This window comes from Anastrepha obliqua, chromosome 4, assembly GCF_027943255.1.
Source record: "Anastrepha obliqua isolate idAnaObli1 chromosome 4, idAnaObli1_1.0, whole genome shotgun sequence".
NCBI lineage: Eukaryota > Metazoa > Arthropoda > Insecta > Diptera > Tephritidae > Anastrepha > Anastrepha obliqua.
This window is the reverse complement of record NC_072895.1, coordinates 21,147,378-21,174,225: the sequence shown is the minus strand read 5'-3', so window position 1 is coordinate 21,174,225 and position 26,848 is coordinate 21,147,378. Positions and strand designations below refer to the sequence as shown.

The 26,848-nt window shown below is 37.7% G+C and overlaps 1 protein-coding gene across 8 annotated transcripts in view; it reads right to left on the bottom strand.

Annotated features, from left to right (window-relative positions):
- Positions 1 to 26,848, bottom strand: part of LOC129244756 (serine/threonine-protein kinase N) — a 155,607-nt gene that overhangs the window by 52,140 nt on the left and 76,619 nt on the right. For 5 of the 8 annotated variants that reach the window (XM_054882570.1, XM_054882571.1, XM_054882575.1 and 2 more), the window contains exons 2-4: positions 20,890 to 21,339; positions 14,887 to 15,202; positions 8,171 to 8,712 (exon numbers count right to left, since the gene is read on the bottom strand). In XM_054882570.1, coding sequence (XP_054738545.1) covers positions 8,171 to 8,712; positions 14,887 to 15,202; positions 20,890 to 21,150 — 1,119 coding nt within the window. In that variant the 5' untranslated portion in view covers positions 21,151 to 21,339. The remainder of the gene's footprint in view (positions 1 to 8,170; positions 8,713 to 14,886; positions 15,203 to 20,889; positions 21,340 to 26,848) is intronic. The other 3 variants (XM_054882574.1, XM_054882572.1, XM_054882578.1) reach the window with 1 other exon arrangement.

The following is a 26,848-nucleotide window of genomic DNA, read 5'->3' as shown; positions in this document are numbered from 1 at the left end:
TTTTTTTAAATAGTTGTAATTGAAAAAAAAAAAAAAATCCTTCGTTCAAGCACGAGTAAATTATTTATATCTCGAACACCTGTGTAAAATTTCGTCAAGATCGCTTGAGTAGTTTTCGAGAACATTTGACAACCGACTTTGAAAATACGGTTCCGAGAAAAACGCGTTTAAAGTTTTGAGTAACAATAAAAGTGGCTTGGAGCGCACACATTCCAAAGGCTGTGTCTCCGAATTTATTATTCGGATCGACCAAAAAAAATAAATCGATTTTTTAACCAACGAAACCCATGTAACCTCTTAAGAATATACTCTGAAATTTCTGGAAGGTTACTCTCAGTATTTTCGATTCTACAGCCGTTTTAGCAGGTAGAGTCAGATACGTCACGCGGCCACTCTCAAAACTTTAAACTCAATTATCTCAAAACGACTTTTCTCGGTGTTGTCAAAAAAAACAACAACTATTCAACCGAATCGTCTGAAATTTTAATATGTGACCCGCACTAGAATCATATTATTATTTGAATTATTTCGTATTTTTCGATTAAAAACTGAAAAAACCCCCGATTTTTAGAGTGTCAAATTCAAAACCGCGCCATTTTGTCAATTTTTTTTATTTTATTGGGTTGTCCGTTTTTATTAAAACTTAGAATGAGCTTTAATCAATTATATATTTTCCAGTTTGTTCGATAACCTTTTGTCATCATTCCGGCAAATTCATTATTCCACGCTCATAGAACTTACTTGCAAAAAACTGAACAAAGTGCGATTTTATAGCCTCGTCATTGCCGAAAGTTTTACCATTTAAGGAGTTCTCCAAAGACCGAAACAAATGGTAGTCTGCCGGTGCAAGGTCAGTGCTATATGGTGGATGCATCAAAATTTCCCAGCCAAGCTCTCTCAGTTTTTGGCGAGTGACCAAAGATGTATGCGGTATAGCGTTGTCCTGATGAAGTATGACACATTTAGGATTGATCAATTCTGGTCGCTTCTCGTTGATGGCTGTATTCAATTTGTTCAATTGTTGGTTCCGAATTAATCGTTTGGTTCCGCTGAAGCAGCTCACAACCTTCCACACCCTTCCAGTCCCACCAAACTGACAGCATAATCTTCTTTTGGTGAATATCAGCCGTTGAAGTGGTTTGTGGCGCTTCATCATGCTTGGACCATGATCGTTTTCGATTGACGGTATTGTAAACAGACCATTTTTCATCACCAGTGATAATCCGCTTCAAAAACGGATCGACTTCATTGCGTTTAAGATGCATACCACAAGCCTTGATTCGGTTTGTTAAATGAATTTCTTTCAATTCATGTTGTACCCAAATATCAAGCTTTTTTACCAGTCTAATACTCTTTATATGCTCATGAATGGTTGATTTTGGTATATTTAACTTCTCTCCAATCTCACGCAAACTTACGTGCCGATTCAATTCGATTAAAGCCTTGATAACGTCTTCATCGACATCACTTGGCTAACCTGAACGTGGCTCATCTTTAAGTGAAAAATCTCCACTGAAAAATAGCCATTAGTTTCTGCAATCACCTCCTCGCTTGAATAAAAAAAATTCCCGTCAACCATTTCTTCAAATTGGGGAATAAATAGGAGTCCGAAGGAGCCATGTCAGGAGAATAGGGGGAATGTGAAACAAGTTGGCACCCTATTTGCATTCATTTTGCGACCACAACTGCTGAGGCGTGAACTGGTGCGTTCTGTTGATGGACTACCTCGATTCAAACGATTGCCAAACACAAAGAAATAGACTGATCTGACTGAAAATTGATGTGTGTTCTTCCAAGAGACGCTAATAACTAAACAAAAAACCCTAATTTCTGGTTCATCTGACAATCAAGAGGCCCTAAAAGCAATCAATCAATGGCACAAGAGTTCATTTTTATACAATCAATTGTAGCGTCGGTTGCTCAAGCGTCGATACTAGAGTTCACAATCCTTGGATATTTAGCAATATTGAATATTTACCAAGATTTCGATATTACGGGTCAAAAATAAAAAGCTTTTTTCTTGCTTAAACATAGCGCTAAGTTCGCGTTTCACGTGGAATGCCTGTCAAAATCCATACAAACTGCATTGCCATGAAATATGCGTGAAATTTCTTATGTATCTCACGGCAGAGTAGTGCGCAGTTCACGGCGTGAAAATACCGCAACATGTCAGCAACATGAAGCAAGCAAAATTTTTTCACACTTATCACTGCATCAATTAAAATTAAGCGAAAACTGACGGTTCGCTTGCGAGGCTTTTCGCCTAAGTTCGAATACTCCGAAGATATGACATTTTTAAGTGAAACGTCTTCACAAAGAGCGTAAGTAAATTTTCTGTATATATTTTTTTTGTGTATTAATTTGTTTAAAAACTATTTTCTTACCAAAATTTGCTAATTGCTTCTGCGGCGATGCTAAGAATTTGATGTTTCTTCTCATTTGACCATCAATGTTGCTAGAAACATTTCACGTCAAACCAAAACATGTTGATGGCCAAATTTCACGGCAGTAAAGTTATTGCTAGCCTTTAATTGTCAAAAAGCCAAATGTTCTTAAATTAAACATATTTTAATGTTGAGCGAATTTGGGCAAACTTGATTGTGAAAAGTGGAAGACGATTTTTTACTTTTACTGTTGTGTTGCTGCAGCCTTTAATGATCACTACGAAGAACTGAAAACTTTAAAAGCATATTTCTCGAAATAACATTTTTCAAGTCGATTGGACAATGATAAACTCTTTCAGAATTGAAAAAAAAAATCCAAACCCTATTCCCGCCGCTACAATGGCCATTAAACTCATTGTACGATATATGAAGATCAAATTTTAAAGCTTGAAGACGTCATAATTGCTTAGACGTGTAAAATTTCACACTAATTCTTTGCTCAATTAATTCCGATATGCTGAAATTCACAGAATTCACCAAAGGGTTAACTGAGCTGAGGTTGGTACTGACCCAAAATAAACTAGTCTCGCATTTGTCTAAAGACAGTCACAGACTGTGCAAGGAATACAGACAAGTGGATTAACAAAAGTTGGGTAAATCGGTAGTATATTTTTTGTTTGTTTCGTTTTTTGAAAATTTTAAAATGCCATTAGTTTTGCTCTAGTTTTACGACGCAGCACAGGAAATGCATTAATCAAGACTTTATGGCTTTCGACGTCAACTCAAGCCGGTGAAAATTTTCAATGAGTTCCAAACTGCATACAAAATGCACTCTCCATCTCTTAAGATTATTTGTAAGTGGCATCAAAGATTTCACATTGGACATTTTTCTGTGAAGGACGAGCTTCAAGAAAGAGGGCCAAAATTGTCGACCGACGAGAGAAATGTTGCTCTGGTGAAGCGAAAAACTGGCGGAGGTCCACGAATGACGCGGGAAATAATATTGTATAATTATTTGCATTACACAAAGAAATCTGCTCGATGGGTTCCACGAATTCCATGAATCAGAGCCAAAAGAAGTAAAGAGCAAATGTTGCTTAATAGTTTTTAAGAAACTTCAAAAACAGAGAGTCTCGAATCTTTAATATGATCATAATAGGGGACGATGCTTGGTTTTTTGAGTATGATCCGGAAACTAAATGACCGTCCATGTTGTGGAGGCGGAAAGGAACAAGTCCACCTGTGAAAGCGAGGCAGCAAATGTCAGCAGCAAAAGTGATAATCTCGGTTACTTCACCAGAGCAGCAAATATTTGCTGTTATTCCGTAGGATGCTTCTCACACAGTAACTGCCAAATGATACTCATATGCTGCAAACTGTTTACTAAAATTGTGCGAAAATTTACTTGGAAAAAGGAAAAACGAGGAGCTGCGTCGCTACTTCTTACACCACGACAATGCGCCAGCTTAGACAGCTGAAATGATGTGTAATTTCATTACGCTTTTTGGCATTGCAAAAATTCGTCCATCGCCATATTCTGCGGACCTGATGCCGTGTAATTTCTGGTTATTTACAAAAATTAAGAAATATTTGAGAGGAAAATTCTTTGGTAGCAATGAAGCGATAATAAATGCGGTTAATACTGAACTTAAGAAGCTGCAAAAACGCGATCTTTAGGACTGTTTTCAGAATTTACAGATTAAAAAAATATATTAAAATTAATGGTGATTATTTGGAGAAGATAAAAAAGAATGAAGATTAAAAATAAAAAAATAAAAACTTAATTTTTTTTTTTTTCAATTTACCGAACTTTCGTCATCCCCCTCGTATATACATAAAATATATATGTACGTATGTATGGCCAATTTGCCGTCATCTAATTAGAGTAGCTAAATTTAATTCCGCTGCCAAAATTTAAAAGAGAATACTTCTTCTACAGCATCATAATCAGGACAGATTTTTCAATCTTTAAATATTTTTATATTTCATTCTACATAATTAAATTTCTTATTTTTCCTTCTCTCATTTTGTTTTTTATATAAAAATAACCCAAGTGAAAATAAAAACCAAAAATTTATTGGAATACACAAACTGAGGCTTGTGCAAAATTTAAGTGTCTTCGCGATGCTGATGCGTACACCAACCAACACAGCCCTGGCGATCGACCAAGGTCTGTGTGCTACGGCGCATAAAATAGCTCGCTTTCAGTTTTTGTGTGTTTTTCTTTGGCTATCGCATACACCAAATTTATGCAAATTTAAATGATGGAGCTAACCAATTAGCCCAATTTCCACCAGGTGGCAACAACGAAGAGCAGCGTGCAAAAAAATTTCGTACAGCATTGTTGCTCATTATTTTTGGAAAAACAAAAAAAAATTTAGAAGCTTTTTATTTACGGGTGAATCCATCGTGAAAAACTAATTTGGTGGCAAACTGGAATTATCCAGGTGAAGTTCATCTATGGAACAAACTTCTGTGGGCCAAAGCTCATAATAATTATTATTTTATTTTACAACGATCTGTTTGCTCTTTGGCAAAGTATTCATTCGATAGAGCTCTTTCTGCTCTACAAAACTATTTTAATTCTATTTTTGAGTTATTTAATTTTTTATTAGTTTTGAGGCTTAGAAATGGAATACCCAGGAGGCAAAAATCAGCATTTGCGACACCTGCTCTTCTTTGCTTTCCATCGAGGTCAAAAGGTGCCGAAGCAGCCCGGGAAATTTGCGACGTGCATGGAGAAGGTGTCATAGGCGAGTCTGCAGCAAGGAAACGGTTTGCAGAGTTCAAAAATGACGACTTTGACGTCTATGACACGTCCCGCAGCGGAAGAAGCGGAAGGCCTTCTGAATTCGATGAAAAAGTCTCAAATTAGTTTTGAAGAAGAACAGTCGCCAAACCAGTCGTGAATTGGCGGAAAAAATTAACTGCGATCATAAAACGATTCTCAATCACCTTCATTCCATGGGATTTACTGAAAAATTGGGAGCCTGGATGCTTCACGAGCTCAACGAAATAAAACAAACGAAGTCGCCAATAAATTGCTTCTCTGCATTTCACCCGCCATCGAGCAACTCGCGGTCATAAACAGCGCTTTTGGTACCGAATCATCACGGAAGATGAGAAATGATGCCTTTTATCAATATGAAGTAAAGAGAAGAGTGGGTGGCTACAGGAAATACGATTAATCCGAGAGTGAAGACGGTCCAGAAACGAATTGCAAGCTGCCCGAATGTGAATTGCAGGTATTTTGGCCCGCTCGCGAACAATGGCTTTTTCCAGCGCCTCGAGACTGATGAATCTTTTAGTTCGTACCTTGCTCTCCAAAACGGCTCAAAGAGAACAATCCATTGGATTCGAGTCTGGTGAATTAGGGAGCCATTGTGTAAACGTTTTGAAGTTCGAAACGTTGTTTTTCAGACATTCTTGGCTCACTCGAGCTTTGTGAGACGGTGCGAAGTCCTGTTGAAACGTCCATGGTCTGGCACCGAAATGTCCACGGCTTCAAAGCAACCTCCAGAATACTTCCCCAATAATATTTCGCATTTACCTTAACACCAAGCTCGATGAAAACGATTGGACGGTGCCCATCTGCGATTACAGCGGCCCAAACCATTACTTGTGGCGGGTGCTGTCTCCTGGTGGCCAATCGATGACTCAAATTCTTGTATGAACGGTCGGTAAAATAAACTATAATTTTGGGAGTTTACCAATTGCTCAGAAAACACAATGTTCGGAAATTGACCGCTTTTTGCCAAGCCTGCTTTGGTGTGAGGTGATCTTGCGCCTTTTGGATCTTGTAAGCCTCGACTTTGAGATAATTTTTCAATAAGCGACGGGTGCCACGGTCAGATATTTTTCTTTCTTTCGCCATTTGATTGGCACTTCGTCGGGGATTTCGCACAAGTCGCATCAGCTGCGCGAGCGGTCTGAAGTGGGTTACACTTCCAGAGCTGGACCCTGTAGATGCGAACTTTTTCTCAATGTTACGAAGAGAAGAATACAGCAAACTTTGAGTGAAGATGCGAATTTAATATATCAAATATAACTAACCGAAGCTTACTCCACCCTATGAACGCAGAATATTACGTAGAGGTCTTGGAAAATGTTTTATTGCATTTTGCCGAATAATTTCCCGGTGAGTCTTGTACGTATCTGCAGTACAATGCTTCAATCCATAGCGGTAAGCGTGCAAAGGAGTTTCTGGCGTCGAAAAATATTCCTGTGCTGCAGTGGCCCGGAGTTAGTACACACCTAAATCCAATGGAGAACCTCTGGAGTATTCTTAGCAAGCAAGTTTATATAGGCGGACGCAAGTTTATTTGCCTATTGCACCTTGAAAAAGCTATTCAATAGGAATTCAATAGTGTCCTTCAGTCACTCACTCTCGCAAATTTGATTTCACGACCACTAGTAACAGTTAAAATAAAAAACGGAGAACATAGAAGATTTTTGAACCTTTGGCTATTATCGCGCCAATCAAGAAGAAGAAGAACTTCGGCTTCGGCCATGTTCGACCAAAAAATTTCAGTTCGGTTCGGTTGGGTTCGGCCTTAAAAACCGTTGTTCAATCGTTCCCTATGCATTTTCTTCCATATAACGAATATTTGAAAAATTTTTATATGAAGAGAATTCAGAAGACCGCCAGCAAAAAAAAAAATCAATAATCAACGCTATTGAGCTATAACAAACTTGAATTTTAATGCAACAAAATTCAATAGGGTATAATCCTGCAATTTTTTTAAGAATTTTTGCTAAAAATATTCGGGTTAAAAAGTTTGACATTTTTGATAAAACTTTAAGAAAAAAATTGTTTATTATAATATGCGCAACATTTGAAAGTTGGACTAATTTTTGTAGGGAAATGAACTATAACATTTTTTTTGTCACAACTTGTGAATAAATTCCGGTGATATAGTTATTAAACGCACTGTATATGAAACTTGACAGCATATCTTAAGACTTATAGGAATTTGGAGTCTTAAAATAAGGTTTTAAGAACATATTAGAGTATTGTTGAAAAGTCCTTGCGGTGATGGCTGAGCTACACGGATGGTTCAGCGGACGACTCTACACAGATCGAATTTAATGAATCTAACTCTGCTATGCCAATCAGATAATCCAAAAATGAGATACTTATAAATTCTCTCGGTACTAAAGCTGCAATCAGTGGTGCCGCACCATAACGCCATAACCATAACCATAGCAGTCAGCTGGCATCACTGTAAAGTATTATACGTGCCATAGCCATAACCGTTGCGTATGTATCTATTGAACCGTAACCGTAAGCAGCTGTGAAATACTTTACATTTGTTTTGATATTTGCGATCCAAATTTGAATATTAGAAATGAACGACGGAAAATTAATAAGCTTAGTGCAAATTATTCGTGTTTTATGACAAAAATTGCACCTTTACGCACCACTAATTGCAGCTTTAGTACCGAGAGAATTTATAAGTACCTTATTTTTGGACCATCTGACTGGTACAGCAGAGTTAGATTCATTAATTTCGATCCGGCTAGCATCGCCCGCTAGCCCGAATGAACTTTCATTATCGGTTTATGTTTTTTAAAATGCGAAGATTTTCGACTTAATAATCGGAAAATAAGTCTAATTTTCTGATAAGATTCTGAAATACGTATTTACCGACTTCTTCTCTTCAGTTAAATAAAAATATCACTTGATCAGCAAATACTGCAAAACATCTAACACCATAACCAATCCAAAAACGTATTTAAAACTAAATGTTACTTATTCAAATATCTACATATGTATGCCCACTTACCTCCTGCAAGGCCTTCTTATCGGGCACTTTATTATTCTGTAGTGTACGTATCACATTCTTTGCTCCATCTACCACAGCGGCCTCTATGCGTAAGCGATGCCGCAACTCCTCGATACGCTCTTCGAGCGTCGTCTCCAGCCGCTGCGGCTGACCACCATTCTCGCCATCACCACTGGCCGCAATAGCTGCCTGCACGGATAACTTATGGGCATGCTCCTTGTTTTGCTTCACTTTGAGGATGCGTAACCGCAAGAATTCAATTTTCGCCTTTGAATCAGCCAACATTTGTTGCGCCTCGGCCAAGAGCTTCTTGTCGCGCCCATGATGGCCATTGGCCAATGACTGTATCATATTCTCAGCGCCATTCTTCACTTTCATTTCGATATTCAATTGCTTCTCGAGTGAGATGAGCATCTTGTCGTTCGCTGAAAGCTGTTCGTGGCCACCGCCAATAAGCCCGCCATTGCCGCCGCTCAAGCTAGCGCTGCTGACACTGCCACCTAAGGTGGAGGTTGGGGTGGATAAATTGGAAGAATATCCATCTGAAAGATAAACCGACACATGATAGATTTCCAAATTAAAAGTACGTATGAATATATGTATGTAAGTTCCATAATAGTACGACGGATCAAATATTGGATTGTACTGCTAAGCCCCGATTTACACAGGGAAACATTTTGTTGGTGCAAGAAGAGCGGAAGGGGGAAGAGAGAAAGGGTTTTGTTTCCCGTACTGGCGACACGCTTTGAGCTTCTTTTTCGTATTGTTAAACTTAAAGAAGTCAAGCGTCACTGGCTATACTCAGTCGCTGGGCTACCACTTGCGGCCTCCGAGTCAACTCTGACAAAACGAAAATATAAACATCCACCCTTTCGACTTCCTAAATTTAACAGCTACGTTTTACCGCTTTCATCGGAAGTTAGGTATCTTGGAGTGATACTTGACTCCAAGTTCCATATATATAATATAACTAAACTGGGGAAGGTGCAAAGGGCTGCATGCATTTGCATCACCGGATCATGTAAAACTTGCCCCAGTGCTGCCGTGTGTCGTTTTGCACTTACTTCCTATCAACTTTCACGTTATTTCCATCGCAGCTCAAAGTGGAATCAGGTTAAAGGAAGTTGGCCTCTGGAGACAATCTTTCACAGGACATGGTAGAATTTTCGGTTATTCGTATTTATTCGGTATTTCTCCGAACTTCGAACAGATCTCTCTATTCGCAAACTGGAGTTGAAGGGTCGTATTAGGGCAATCCTTCCAAATAGGCAGTATTGGGTATGAGGGGAAAATCTGCACCGAAGCTTGCACCTTTGTCTTCACTGAGGGTTCCAGTATTGGATCGAGGGGAAAATCTGCACCGAAGTTTGCACCTCTGTCTTCACTGACGGGTCCAAGATGGAATCGGGAGTCGGAGCAGAGGTTTTCTCCAATTTATCGATCTCCTTTAAACTGCCGAATACTGCTAGTGTTTTTCAAGCAGAAGCCTTTGCGATCCTGCAGACATGCAAAATGCTTAGGGAACGCGGGAGCGAGGGAGATATTAACATTTTCGCCGATAGTCAAGCCGCGATCATTGCTCTGATGACACCATGGTGCACTTCTGTAAAAAGGAGATCATATCTATTGGGTGTGCAGGTGACATTTCTCTGGGTTACAGGACATAGAACAATAGAGGGAAATGAAATTGTAGATGAGTTTGTCAGGAAGGGGACTGAATTGACCTCATAGACTTCCTACCCAGTCATCGGCATCCACCTGACAGTTGTTAAAGGAGAAGTGCACAATTATTTCTCAGGAAAGCGCAAAGAAGATGGAGCTCCATTTCTTCATGTGCTATTTCGAAACACCTTTGGCCCCAGTACAATGCACGAAGAACTCAGAAAGTCCTTTGGACCCCTCGCCACCCAATTTCCAAACCCCTGGCCATGTTTACAGGAGACTGTTGAGCACTTTCACTGTAAATGTCCAGGTTTAGCAACTAGACGATTAAGGTCACTGGGTGCTTCTTCGACTAGCCTAAATCTCACCAATCTTCTCTCTTATTTCTCTGGCTGGCTGAAGATATCTGCCTGTTGGAGGTCTTATAATGGTATCAGAACGGCGCTTTAGTGCTACTTGAGGAGTGCCAGACTGCCGCATCAACCATTTCACCTACCTATGTACCTACCTACTTGTTTTTTGCGAGGCACCCTATAAAGGCGATGCACCCAATCTGATTAGGTGGTCCTTTTTCCAATAGGGTTTTTTGACAGATCACGCGTGTCTACTGTCAAACTAAATACGTAACTTTTTTCAGTATTCATTGACGCTCTGTGGAAGTTTTCATCGCGCGCTCAAGCCATCTATCTTATGGTGTGCGTAACCGTCCTACCGAACGCACTATTCGGCAAATCATCGGCTAAGCTAAGAATAATTGTACATTATTCGCTGAATCTTGACCGATTAGACTACGTACAGCCCGAAGTGAAGAGAATATTGCGGCTGTAAATGAGAGTTTGCCGAAGAATCGATTCGGCGCCGATCTCACTACTTGGGCGATTTTACGCAAAGATCTTGCTTTGGAAGCGTATAAAATACAGCTAATCCAAGATGACTAATCTTCCAAAGCGTCATAGATTCAGTCGTTAGGCGTCTGAAGAACTCGCCGAAGATCCGCATTTTGGGACCCGGATTTCGTTCAGCAATGAGACTCTTTTTTGGCTTTATAGCTACATCAATAAGTACAATTTTCGTATTTGGACTGAATAGCAATCCAAAGTCATTCAAGAACACCCATTACATCCATTGAAAACAACCGTCTGGTGCGGCCTTTGGGCTGGAGGAATCATCGAGAAGTGAATGGCGAACGCTTTCGCGTCATGATAAAAAACTTTTTGATGTCGGAAATTGAAACCCGTGATCTCCACAACATTTGGTTCCAACAAGACGACGATACTTGCCATACAGTCCGTGAAACAATGAATTTACTACGTCGTCGTTTTGGTCAGGAATTAATCTCTCGTCTCGGAGCAGTGGATTGGTGGATTGGCCAGGACCGGGTGATATCACACCTATGGATATTTATTTGCTGGGGTATGTAAAATGTAAAGTCTAACTGCTTTGGGGATAAACCAGCTTCAATGGAGGCATTGGACGCCGACATTACTAAAGTTATTCACGAGATATCGAAATTGGAGGATATCGGATGGCCAAATTATGGCGCAGTTGTGTCGAACATTGGAAAGGGATTATCTTTAAAAAATAAATGTCGTGAATGGATCTACACAAAAATAATAAAGACTGCCCAATCAATCTGAATTTTCGTCGTTTTATTTCAATTTAAAATCCAATACCTCTAAACTGATCACTCTTTACTTAAAATGTTATTCAAACTTTTAAAGTTCGCGTGTAGTAAAACTATAAAATTTAATGCTGCAAACACTCATTGAACTAATTTGCATTAAAAAATTCTCATATCTCAACTCAATGAAATTAATCATCGCGACTCTGTACTCGTATAATCCTGGAAGTCTTTACGGCTTTATTGTTAGTTTTTTGGCCCTTCATAAAAACTTTATGTATCATCAAAATAAAATTACTAAGGTATGGACTATTTTTGTATTCACAATTGTACTCGTATATGTATGTGCAGGAACTCTAACATGTGTAAATACCATTACAATTACAAGTGCCCATCTAGAATAATAGAAGCGATGACGAAATATAGTGGATTACATAATAAGCAAATACCCCACTCTGTCGCATTTATGTATTCCATCCAGCCAACCAGTCAACCATCCGTCCATTCTATTCGTTCAATTTATTTTTTTATTCACATAATCATGAATAGACACATCTGAGGTCATAACAACAATGGACTATTTTCATCTCACCCTGGCTATTTGCCAACTGTTGCTCCAATTCATAACACTGCCGGGGAATATGAAAAAAAAATTCAAGGAGACGACCATTGGCACTAAGTAAGCCCTTGTGCCTACGAATTGGTTTTCATGAATGAGCAGAAACGCTGTGCTGTTCGTATTCTCGTTGGCGTATAAATGGAAATTTTTGCAGAGATAAATGAGGGTGAAAGGATTGAAGTTTAATGAGTGATCTTAAAGAATGGCAAAATTCTGACCAAATACTCATTAAATGATATTAAAAATTTTTAGAAATTATTTTATAAAAACTTGAATATTCGCCATGCCACGTTTTGCAGATTTGTGTAGGCATGTACAGTTGTGAGTAATAAAGTTCGGATACGCACTTAACCCTTTATCGCATATGAGCTTTTATATGGTATTGCAGTTTTGATTCAATTTTATTTCTAAATCAAGTATTGTGAAATAATTCAAACTATTTTAAGCCATCAAATATAAAATATACAGGGTCCGACACACGAAGTGTAACCAACTTCAGACCGCTCGCGCACCTAATGCAGGGGCTAAATAACAGTCCAGAGTATTGTTTATAAGCGCGATTTTACCTAGAGTAAACGCGAAAGAAGAAAATTATTAATGGATTTTAAACATAATCGGTGTGATTGCATTATATTTGGATGGAAAATCACAACCAGCGATTGTTCGCGAACTCGAGCTCCTTAAAGTAAATAAAGTTTTTGTTTATCGCACCGTTACTCGTTACAATGATACTGGTAGCATCTCGAAACGTCATGGGGGTGCTCATCAAAAGACTGCAACGTCACGTGAAATGGTTCAAAAAGTGAAGAGCTGACTTGAGCGAAATCCCCAGCGAAGTACCAATCCAATGGCGAAAGAACGGAAAATATCTGACCGTAGCATCCGCCGCATACTAAAAATTGATCTCAAAGTCAAGCCTTACAAGATCCAAAAGACGGATGATCTCACAGCAAAGCAGCAGCATGTCAGACTTGAGAGAGCGAAGGAGTTGCTTCGCTTGGCGGTCAATTTCCGAGCATTGTTTTTTCTGACGAGAAACTTTTTCAAACTGAGCAATTCGTAAACTCTCAAAACGATTGGCCACCAGGAGGCAGCACCCGCCATAGGTAATGATTTGGGCCGTTGTAACCACAGATGGGCGCTCTCCAATCGTTTTCATCGAGCCTGGCGTCAAGGTGAATGCGAAATATTATCGGAAAAGTATTCTGGAGGTTGCTTTGAAGGCGAGGCCATACAAAGATTTCGGTGGCAGACCATGGACGTAGTCAGCACCATCTCACAAAGCGCGAGGGAACCAAGAATGGCTAAAAAACAAAGTTCCAAACTTCATAACATCTACATAATGGTTCTCATATTCATCAGACGCGAATCCGATAGATTATTCTCTTTGGGTTATTTTGAAGAGCAAGGCCCGAACTAAGAGATTCACCAGTCTCGAGGCGCTGAAATAGGCCATTGTCCGCGAGCGGGCCAGCATACCTGCAGGTCACATTCGAGCAGGTTGAGATTCGTTTCTGGACCGTCTTAAGGCTTGAAAAACGTAGTTTTCCAAACTAAATTTTGTGGCCTTTTTAATTGGTTACACTTCGAGTGCCGGACCCTGTATATCTCGCCGTTGCTGTGAAGCCTAACCTTAAATGAATGGCTTATTACTATGAGCAAGGAAAGGATCAAGATAGGGGAAGTTTCTGTCGGTTATCAGCGGGCTCATGCAATCAGCGTTAAGGGAACTCTCTAAGTAGGCGACCAGAAACGGTCTAATAGTTAACCAAACCAAGACCGAAGTAGTTATATTCCCTAGAAAGTATAAGATACCGAGTTTTTAGTTATCGTCTATAGATGATGTAACACTAACCCTATCGAACGAAGGCAAGTAGCTGCGAATAATTCTGGACTCAAATCTTTCTTTGAAAAGGAACACCGAGGAAAGGATGAAGAAAGCTCGTAATGTTCTCTTTATCCATAAGAGGACAGTTGCCAAAAAATGGGATCTGAAACCATACATAAGCCAGTTTGCGTAAAATATGATCATCAGACCCATTTAGACTTATGGAGCTCTCGTGTAGTGCGAGGCACTGCAGACACAATGCTACCTAAAGAATCTCATAAAAGTCCAACGTTCAGCTTGTGTAGGAATAACAGGTGCGCACCGATTGGCGTCTCAGGCGCTGCTGGAAGTGATCTTACATATGCCACCCAGTCATATATATGTTAAGGGATAGCGGCCAAATCTGCTTCCAGGATTAAAGCAGCAGGCATGCTAAAAGAAAACTCGTACGTTTATGCATCAGTTGTACTATTTGCGGTTGCAAGACGCATCGAAAACAGACTATCTGTTCCCAAGATGGATCTGAGCAGAGACTGTAAAAGGATTGCCAGACCAGAGTCAGCTGGTGGTAGCAGAGGAAGAAGAAGGCCTCCTCTGCGTTGGAAAGATCAGGTGGAGCAGGACTTGGCTTCACTTGGGGTGTCCAACTGGCGCCGGTTAGCACGACAAAGAAACGACTGGCGCGCTTTGTTAAACCAATCAAGAAGAAGAAGAGACCAGAGTCATATCAACTGATAGAGGTCACCAACTGATGGCTCAAAGATGTATAATGGCACTGCATCGGGAGTGTAGTCCGAATAATTTCCTTTAAATTGCTAGAAAAGTAGGAAATTTCGATGTAAATCTAAAAAAAATTTCTGAGATTTTTTATTAAAATTTAGTTAAAATTAAATTTTAGAAAATAAATGTCGAAATTTATAATCACAAGGGAGTTGTTTTTTTCGACGTGTATCTGTATGTTTAAGTCACATCCAAACCGTACTTACCTCTTCCATTGCTCACAGAGTTGCCTTGCGTTAGTAGAATATGACTTTCTAATTCTTGCAATTCCGATTTCAGCTCGGCCAATTTGCTATTGCTTTTCTTCACAATTGATGCCACATCGCTCAAGGAACGTCGGTCTTTGGCGACTTCGCGCAACTTTTCGGCACCTTCTTTGATTTTCAGTTCTTTGCGAATTTCCCGACGTATCGCCTCCTTGATTTCCTCGAGACGATTGGGCAGCGCGCTCTCGGGTAAATTATCGGTGAAGCCATATTTGTGGCTGAGCTCGTAAAGGACGGGATGTTTAATGTAGTCACCCTAAAAATAAATAAAAAATATAACAATTAAAAAACTATCAAATAAAAATAATTATATTATATAAGTAAATATTATAGCAGCAAAGAAAATAGTTCTCTGATTACACTTTGCGGCAGCCAAAAAAAGACAAGAATGCAGTATAGCAATTACGAAATAGGAAAGGCTGTAGAATATTGGGCCACCTGACGCCCTTGTCGCTAAACATCAACAAATTTTTTTTCTTTTTCTTAATGTTTATAGAAATGTTTCTATTATAATAAATAAATAAATAATATTTCCTACCCGTGTGAGTCATTTTGATTTATTACTAAAAATGATAGGAGGGTTAAAATGTTTCACAAAAAATTCGCTGGGAAATTTCAGGAGTATTCTTAGACAGTAAACCTAGAAACGTTGGTTTCATCCCCCTTGACGGCGGGACAATGTACGAGTATAACCTCGCTTAGTCCATCACTCACATTCCGTCAAGGGAGGAGTGGACGGAGGGCTACACTTGGAGACAAGGCCTGGTGAATCTGTTCATGGATGGCTCAAAGTTGGACGGAGAAGTATTTTGCGAGAAGCTCCCCATCAGATTCAAATTCACGTTACCGAGCCACTGCACTGTATTCCAAGCAGAGATAGCGGCAATCAAAAAAAAGCAGCCAATTGGCTACTCACCTGCGTATTAACTGCCAATAAGGTAAATATTTGCTCCAATAGCCAAGCGGCCATTACGCCCTCGGTTCAATGAAGGCGCATCCGAAACTGGTCAGGGAATGCCTGGCTTCGCATCCGAATTCTTTGACATAAAGCTCATCTGGGTTCCTGGTCATAGCGACATTGCGAGAAACTGCAAGGCGGATGAGCTGGCCAAACAAGTTACCTGTGAGGTAATTTCCCCGCGAAAGAAGCGGATCGGGATCCCCTTGACCACCCACGGCCTGCTCCTCGAAAGATAGGCTTGGCGCCAACTCAGCGATCGCTGGACAAGTACACAAATTTGTAAGTTCGTGAAATCCTTCTGGCCACGTGGGGATCGGAGGCGAAATGGAAAATGAGGGAAAATATTTGGTCGCGGCTTGTAAAAACTACTCTTTTTTGGTAAGATGGGAAAACGGAATATAAAATGGACTTATCTGGGTTCCAGGGCAAAGGAGGAACATAGGGAAATTAATTTGCCGATGAACTCGCCAGGAAAGGGTGAACAGAACTGGTTTCAGTTGTCTCCATCAGTGTGCCCTTGACCGTTGTTACAGGGAAACTGCAGTTTCTCTCTGAAAAATAGCTCAAGCCAGGTGGAATCTATCGCGTGCTATCCCAAAAACACTTTGGCCTCGGCACGACAGCAGCAGGACGATTCAAGTGCTGAGGATACCCCGTCCTTCAATTTCCAAACTCATAGCGGTATTCACCGCTTACTGGGTAATCGAAAAGTATGCGGAGAAACTTCGACTTCCGTAGAACTCTCATTGCAGAAGCTGTGGGGATCCTTCAGAGAAAGAGACTGTTGATAATTTTTTGCCGTCGAGCGGGTCTTGTGGGCCAGACAAAATACCTTCTGTCAACAACCAAAGAGTCTACGCGTTTTAGACAGCAGATTGCAATTGACAAATACGAGTTTGACGTAGTCAAAGACTTTGTCTACCCAGGATCCAGGGTTACCACTAACCACAACGTCAGCCAAGATATCACCTCTTGCCAACAGGTGCTACTTTCGACTCAGTAGGCAATTGAATAGCAGAGCCCTCTCTCGATGCACGATGGCGTATGGCGCCAAGTTTTGGACATTGACGAACACTGATGGACGGTTATTAGAAGCTTTCGAGAGAAAAATATTTCGCAAGATCTATGGTCCGATTTGCGAGCATAATGCGTATGGAATAAGATGGAAGCACGAACTGTACGCGCTGTACGCCGACATCGACGCAGTGCATTAAAATTCAGCAGCTGCGCTGGCTAGGTCACGTTGAGCGAATGGACAATTATGCTCCAAAGGTTGCCCTCATCTACGTTGAAAAGACAAAGTCAACGATGACCTGACCGCCCTTAATGTTGCTAACTGACGTCAACGCAGGCAATCAAAAGGCGATTGGCGCAACATTTTAGTAGCAGCCAAGAGCAACCATCGGTGGTAGTTGTCAGCTAAGTTCGAGTACGTAAGTATAGCGCAAAAGATAATTTATTTAAGGGGTTAGGGGTAGTCAGAACTTTCAAAAATTAAAGTATAATATCTTAAAAATAGTGTGTGAAAATTTGAAGTGAATCCGACAAATACTTTTCGAGCTCTTCGACAAGCGCCTGGGCGCTCCGGAATCGATAGCAAAACTTTAAATGCGTCTTTTTTTTTCAAAACTATGTTTTTTGAACTAGTGATCACTATAACTTAAAAACCGCTTAGTAGGTTTCAGTAAAATTTATACTGGTTTTGAAAAACATAAAAAACTCGTGCCTGATCAAAGGATTTTTTTTTAATTTCGATTTTTTTAACAATTAATTGTCGGTTTTTTTTCTCGAAAATCTGAAAAATATTTCTTGAGACCGCCATATTGTTAATTTTGAACACACAAAAAAAGCTTCGATCAGGCACAAGATTATCTATTAATAAAACTAATTTCTCTTGTCCGATTGATTTTAGATGAATCTCCAAGGACTTGTGATGATCACCGCAAGGGACTTCTGAAGAAACGGGCATCACACAAACAGCGACAACTTTTACAATTTTTAATTTTTTTTTTTTAATTTGCTAAAGTCAAGCCGAAACGTGATGTATTAATGCTAAGTTTTTATTTTTGTAAAATAAAACAACTGACTGGCAAAAAAAATGTTTGAAAATCTCTAACTACCCCTAGCACCTTAAATTTTTGTAATTTTTCTTTTTTAGCTTTTTAGCCCTGCAAAGTAAGGATGGACGCGGTTGGGCTTTGCCCTGTGATAAACTAGTGGGTAGTTGTGCTATAATTTCATATTCGATAGTGCAACGCTCTGTTTTATTTTTATTTTTTATATATTGACTATAATTTATTAATTTTAATGATGTAATTTTATTCCATTCGAACATCGCAGTATATTATACAAAAATAGAAATACCTTAGTCATACATTTTTACAAACTACGTAACACAAATGCACACACACATACATGCACACATAAATGCACAGGTGCGCGTATGGCATAGGAGTACACACATAACTACGTACGTGTGATAAAGCCATAGACAAAGGCGTACGCGTAATCGCAAAGGCACTTGAACCATAAACAGCAAAACGGTAACATGCACTTGGCATTTATTACAAACTCGCACACACACGCATACACACTTATATTCCATGCACATAATCTACAAACAAACTAATGCAATTTTAAAAACGATATATCCATCAAAATTGGAAAAAGTAAAAACAAACATGTAAACATGTAAACATGTACTATACACACACACATACATACATAGATATGTAAACGAATGGTCAGATGGGCTGGCAACTCGAACTACAACTAGCAGAAGGCGAATGGACGCAAACATTACACACAGATGCGCACACACACACACACGCACACTGCTTGTAATGCAAGCAACATGAAAAAGTAGAATAATTGAATTAATTTTCATGGCCAAGAAAACAATATGCGATAAATTAACATTTACAAATAAACGATGAAAGCAAAAAACAAAAAACCAACCACATGGAAATGGAATATGGAAGAAGACAACCAAACAAACAAATCCTTACGCGCCAATACCATAATATGAATATATTTTATAATGAAAAAAACCTCACTTTAGAGGCTTCCATTGCCAATGCAGGGGTGTATTTATATACATGTACACACATACATATATGCTGTCATGTAAGTAGCTTGCACTTTAACCTAATAAGTGTGACACGAAATAGCAAAGATTCCACCTCAAAACACACCTACGCATACCGTATTGCCAAAACTAAAGCACCCCCTTACAGGATTTCTATTTTCTTCAATGCCAAATAATTCAATTCTAAGATCCTACTTCTTAATGAATATGGATGATCTACACATTTTAGGTATCAACAACCTTTTACGGTTTGTCCAAAGGTCAGGAAGCCCAGCCCCTGCGGCTCACAGCGGACTCATCTCGTAGTCTTAGTGGCATCGCTGTCCCTATGTGCGATGCGGGTGCCAAACCTAACCTAACCTAACCTAATATAAAAAACTAACATTCAAAATATTCAAAGTACTCAAAAATAAAATGGTAAAAACTATGTTAGGATAAATGGCTGCCCCTTGCGAAGGGCCCACTTGAGCAAATATTCAAAATTGTTCCGTTGTGATACCATATAGGAAGAGGGGAGGGAAGGGGAAAAGAGAAGGGAAGGAACCAGACAGAGAGAAGGGACTTTGGATTAGAGGATGACTACCAACGGTAGCGATTTACGTTCGTATTATTCGCTTCATAGCTACTGATGAATTTCACCAGGTGCGTGATATTTAAACCCGTAATATCTGCAAGTGTAGCGAAAAAGTGAGAACCCAGATGTCTAAACTTTTGCCCGACGAGAGCAGGGCAGCTGAGAAGAAAGTGCTGAGATTATTCCACCTCGTCCGCCAGACAGCTTCTGCAGAAATGACTTGAAACAGTCCCAAGCCTCACCGCATGAACACCTAACGGGCAATGTCCGGTAAGGATACCTACCAAATTCGAGAGCTGCGGCTTTGTTGGCTTTAGAAGTTCCATCTCGCCTCCCAGACCTACCCATGGTCAAAAGGATCTCGCAACTTTGCATTTTGGTGCACTAACCCAGCGATCCCTGAGTTGACGCAAGACCCATCTTTCCAGTAGTAGACCACAGGTTCTCCCTCTCATTTTGCGATGAAACCCTCTCCAGGGTCTCCTGTCTAACCAGTTCATCATCCCAGCAGTTTTCCTCTATGCCGCTGTGACCAGGAACCCAAATGAGCCTTTTATCGAATTATTAAAATGCAATCGAGAGAGAAGTAAGCACAATTCAGCGAGCCCAAGGTCCTAATTGCTGCTTGGCTGTCAGAGTAGATATTTATATTCTTTACAACAATTACAAAAGTAAGCAACCAATCCACTGTTTCCTTAATTGCGGCCTCCTCCACTTGGAAAGCACTACAGTGGTACAGAAGCCTAATGAGCTTGATGGGAAGCTCCTCGCAGAATACTTCTCCACCAACTCGTCCGTCCAACTTCGAGCCATCCGTAAACATGTTTGCCATGCCCTGCCTCCAAATGTTGCATCCCGCCCACTACTCCCTTGAGGGAAGTTGAATGGAAAAAGTTCTGCTCGGGCCTAGCGCGAAAGTGTACAATGATCCAACACCATGGGCATGAACTCACAGTTTTACTAGAATGTCCGTAGCTTACGAGGAAGTGTAGCATATGGCCCGAACACCCCAATCTGAAGGCCACGAAAAACTTCAAAAAAATGTTTGATATGCAGTTTTATGGCCCATTCAATTTTAGATAATAAAGAGGAAGTTTACAGTGGCTGAAAATTTTCATTGATTTTTGAGATTTTTTTCTGACGGACATCTTTTTTTATATGAAAAAAAGCGCCCAATTTTATCTGCAAGGAAGTTTAAAATTTTAATGATTTTTTTTACATTTCCCGGCCCACATACAATTTTATTAATATATTTTAGGTGCATAAGTACATCAAATCATATAATTACAACAACTAACAACAAATGTATGCAAACTTTACCTCGTCACTATAAAACACCGAGGAGGCGTGTGTGCTGACTGTAACGCATACAGAGCCGCGACGCAATGATTTCAACGATCCTTTGGACACTTTGCGCACGCGTATCGATTTCAACGATTTGGAACGTTGCAGCTCCATGGGCGGTGAGCCCGACGGATCGGGCGTGGTGGGTGTAGTGGAGTGTGGGGAATTAGATGCCGACGTCGACGATGGTCCATGTAGGCTGAGATGGGATTTAACGCGCAGGAAGAATGCATGCATAGATTGGAACTTCGCGTGCCTAATTCCTAGGCTATTCTTCAAAGCAAAACTGCGAATTTGGTCGATTAACGATGACGTTTAACGATGTGTTGAACTTTTTGGCAGGTAAAAATTTTAAAATTTCAACAAAGTATGATTTTTTTGTTTGTTTTATAAATGTCTACTTAGTAAACGGTGTAAATTTTTTCGCTGTTGTATGCTTGGATTAAGCAACACCTGCCCATACCTGCCAGCCATTTTTCTCACTTTCACTGTGGCTAATAAGCGACCACAGACTCACACCACACACCCTCACACGCACAGATATTATACAAGGTGGCGCAAAATTAATCGCCCTATCGAAAGATTTATACCCTATCAGCTATATTTGACACTTGTTAACTAGACAGCTACAGTATACAAGCAGACAAGCGATGGAGCGCGTAAAGATTAAAATAAAGATTTCCATCACTCGTAATCATTTTTTTTTGTACTTAGTAAAAGTTATTCGAAAACAAAATTGGATGATTCATTTTGCGCCACCTTGTGCTAAATAATAAGGGAAAGGTAGCTGTTTTGATATAAATATTAAATTGTATGAAAGCAAGAGAGCGAATAAAGTGGAAATCTTTTCCTGTGAAATACGAGCGCGCCTAATATGGTTTATGGCTAACAATAAAATACTTTTTTGCAGCTAATTGAGTTGCGGTTGTTAAAAAAAAACTCGATACAATGCTGCATACATGTACATATGTATATACAGTATTGGCCAAAAGTTAAACACCGCTTCGGAAGATTTTTTTTTCTTATCGTGTGGACTCATCGCTGAGCTCTATAAATATACACAATTGCACCCAAAAACAACACCACAATTACTTCTGCCATACACACAATTTTTGGAGTAGAAAGTTAGTTTTATAAATTGTTTTTAATTTTATAAAATGTTTCATAATTTTTCTCTTGAATGAATACACAAAAGCTGTGTTGTAGCGGCTTCTAGATCCCTGCCTAGTACGGTGAGGCCATCAGATGTCGTCGTCAATTTCAGCAAATGGTAGGCCTCGGAGATTGGCTGTTTCAACCGGGTACGACAAACGGGAGTTGGGGTTTACTTATATAGATGAGAAGAGGTATAAAGGAGAATATTATAGCTCACAACTTCATTATTATTAAGAAATTGAAGTCAAAAATATTGTGGCACCGAACTCAATGATTTGATTTCATTGTGAAGCTGCCAACATCGCAAAAAACTCATTATAAAAAGTGATCCTTCTAATGTTTAGAGTCCTAACTATCAACTTTTTCATCAAAAAATTATTTCATATGCTGCTGAATTATTCATATGATGCAGAATTAACACAATTGGCTTGAAAAAAAATTTTAAGTGGGTTTAAAATTAATTTATCACTGATTAATGTGAAAAGTATTCAGTCAACAGACAATCTTGAGTAATTTCCACGTTTCTGAAGACAGTTGCCAATGTATGTTCTACGCATTAGATTTTTTGATTAAAAGCGCTACTAAAAATTAGCCTAAAACTTTCTCTAACCAAATAATAAGAAAATTAAAATCCAGTTTAGAAGAAGAGCAAACTGGAGAGCAGGAGAGTTGGAGAGCTACTCGATTCAGTCGACGACTGTAAAACAGTGTTACGTTCTGGGGTCAAGAGATTGGACTCATTCGTTGGAGTTAAATAATTATAGAATATCTTAAATTCAAGTTTAAACAAGAAAACGATTAAGACACAACTCCTACAATACAGAAATTCTTGGTGGAAAAGAGACATTGAAACGAGAAAGTGAATTAACTATACTGTAAATATACTATACATACGAAAAATAATATTAAAAAAAAATATATAAAAAAAATAGTAAAACAATATCTGAAATCAATATTAAAAAAAAATAAAAAAAATATGTATAAAAATAAATATAAATACATGTATATAAAAATAATAATATATAAAACAATTAATATAATATAAAATAACATAAAAATAAAAAATTTATATAAAAAAATATATAAAAAAAAAAACAAATATAAAAATATAGGAAATACACACAAAAATATACTATATATTGTAATACAAAATATAAAATATGTTAAACAAATAAACAAAACTATAAAAAAACTAAATATAAAAATGTGACGTAAAAAAATTAAAAAAAAAAATATAAATAATATATACAAAATCTACAAAAAATATAAAAAAGGAATATACATAATATAAAATATACATATAAAGAAAATATAAAAAATATAAAAACATTTTAATTTAAAAAAATATTTATAAAAAATACATATAAAAATAGATATAAAAAATATACAAAAATATATATAAAAAATATCTAAAACATGTATAAAAATTTTATAAAAAAATTTAGAGAAATGTACAAAATAAATTAAAAAAATCAAAAAAATTAAAAAAAAATGTTTAATTAAATATTATATATCCAAAATATATAATACAAAATATAAAACATGTTAAAAAAATAAATAAAACTATAAAAAACCCAAATATAAAAATGTGACAAATAAATTATAAGTAATATATGAAAAATCTACAAAAACCATGTATGAAAAATATAAAAAAGGAATATAAATAACGTAAAAAATATATATAAAGAATATATATATTAAAAAAAAAATTAAAAATACAAACAAAATTTAATTTATAATTTTTATAAAACGAAACATATAACAAATATATATAAAAATAGATATAAAAAATATACAAAAATGTTTATAAAAAATATTAGAGAAATACACAAAAAAAAAATTTTAAAAATATATATATTTAAAAAAATAAACAAAAATGTAACAAAAGAAAAAAAAAATTAAATTAAATATAATATTAAAAAAAAATAAGAAATAAAAAATAAAAAATACCAAAAATATATATAAAAAAATTAAAAAAAAATACAAAAAAAAATGTAAAAAAATAAAAAAAATAAATTAATAAATAAAAACAAAATAGATAAAAAGCAAGGACTCAAATATAAGCAATATAAAAAATATATATATATGTATAAGAAATATGTAAAGAAAAAAAATTTAAAAAAGATCAAAACACTCTCACTCCTTTTTTCAGGTTATGGGGGATTTTTATTACTCGAATAAAGCTCTAAGACCTTTCTTTACAAGGCATTTTCGGTATTTGCCAAATAAAGGATCAAAAAGGCCCACTAAAAGAGACAATAATGAGTTTGTTCAAAATAATATTGTACTTTAAGGATTATTTCTAATTTGCCGAAACATGTATGGAGGCCAACAAACAGCTCGAACCCTTTGGGCGTTGATATGCGTGCTACCCGGCGCCATCTTTCTGCAAAGGAATCCCCCCACCCCCACAACTTGATCTTTAATTTGTCGCACTTTGGCATGCATTGACTCGCAGTTCGTTATTCACAGAGAAGTTTGCAAAACCAAGAAATAATTTATTAAAAACCTTGAAAAGTCAGGAAAATGCATATATATTTAATAATGAATATCCTCTGTCTATAAGAGATTCCCAGAAATTTTGGCAACTAAACCTTTGGGCTTAAAAGTATTTATTTGCTTTCAACTTCTTCTGAGACTTCATGAGACTTAAGTCCGACAAAAGTAAGTTTTACTAAGTTTTATTATTATTTTTTTGTTCATAATTATAAAAAACTATTATAAATAATTATGTATTAAGCGATGTGGAGAAATCTAGGCTTGTAGTTCAACTGAAATTATTGACTTCAAAAATGAATGCACATGAATCTTCTTTTATTTAGAAATTTTAAAAAATTTTAAAAGAAATTAAATGAAAATTAAATTACATACACAAAAATATAATATGAAAAATTACCAAAGAAATAAAAGAGTTTTGACCAATAGTGTATGTACTCGTACATCCACAGGTATTCAACCTTGTGGCACTTGAAAAAGGATAGCAGTCAGAAAAAAAAGCTAAAACAATCCTCATTAATCAACTGCGAAAAGTACTTGTAAATAGCTTGAGATTTCATCTTTTGTTGTGTTTTCCTGCTTGTGTTTTCGTTTTCGTTTTTCTCCCTTTGTAATGTTTGATTCGACTTGCTGCTTGATTTCTTTTTTCTCCGCTGGCATTTAATGCTTACTTTAGTTTCCTATACTTTAATGAGTTTGTTGTACTCAGCAATGCTGTTTGTTGTTATTATTTGCAACGCTCACGCCAACTTACATTTATACAAAAACACATGAGCATTAGGGTGGAGCACTTTTTCGAGATATTGGAAAGTAAACTTTAAACTTTGCGTGACAAGCAAAGCTGTAATTCTCGTATTGCCGGCCACTAACTGGAATGAATGCGGAGGTGTGAGGACAATGAGTTATGATTTTCTAATCAGTATCTCTTCAAAAATCCTACTTAAGAGATAGCCAATTCATTAAGAGACTAAACGCAACCGCCTTTGTAATACGGGGTTTATCCCAGTAATCAAACTTCAGCTACCATATTCATCAGACTAGGCGACTTGCTACTTTTCTCCGTTCCCAAAATTAAAAAGGCACATGGAGAATAGATTTGACACAATTGAAGGGATAAAATTCTCTCAGGGCCATACAAAAAAACCTGTATCAGAAGAGCTTCGAAGACTGGAAAAAGCGTTACAACAAGTAACAGATAGTACAGCTCTGTCTTATTTAAATTTATATACTGGAAACATACCATACGTGAATAGAAAGTTAGGCTTTGAAATCGAAGCGTGCACAACAGCGAATATGTTTAGAAAAGAGGACTTTAAGTCTGATATCTTTAAGTCCTTAGTAATGTTTTTCGAAAAAGAAATGGATCGTACCCTTAGAAAAAAAATACATCTTTGATAAATACAAACAAAAGAGGTTTAAAAACCCACAAATCTCCCCAAGGATAAACTTAGAATTCTTACCGCGCATTCTCACAGGCCTTTGCAGACATGATCGGGATATGGTTCACTGATTCTTGTCGTTTCTGTGACCGATCCCAGGAGACCTTAATGCACCTTCTTCTTGAATGCAGCCCTATAGCGCGAAGAAGGTTGACACATCTCGACCATTTGCAGCCAGAAAAAAGGCGCATACGCTCAGCCCAACCCAGCTCCATCCTAAGTTTAATAAGGGATCTGGGGCAGGATGAGGTACTGTGATGAGTAGAGGGCACAAAAGATCAAGAGGTCGAAATGCAAACCTCAAAGAAATCTAAAGCAAAACAAGATAATACCTGGAGAATACGTAAACCGATCAAAATAAATGATATATCAAATTCAAGGCAGTTAAATTTGCTGATTCAAAGAAAAAAAATTTTTTTTTACCCGACAGAAAAAACAAGTGGATTTTCGGACTCAGCGACTGATTTTACATACAAAAGAGATTTTTTCTTGGGTTTCATGGCTGCAAAGAAGTGTAATAAGCTTCTAATCAAAATGTTTCTGGTAGAATGTAGTTTAGTTTTCTATTACTAGAATTTACAACTGGAACACTATATAACGGCCATGAAATTTCAACTCTAGTAACCGAGAATGTTAATACTTGAATGAGGCTAACATCGGACCAGTTGGCTTTCAGGGATTTTGGAGGAATCAGCTGATTTGATTACGTCATGAGGGGCCCTTACAGCGGTTTGAATATAAATAACCGAGGTTGTGTTGGTGAAACACGAAAAAAAAATCAATACAAGGTAAAAATATTAGCGAAGGTGCGGCCAATAACAGACCGTTATCTCGCTCTCAGCGAA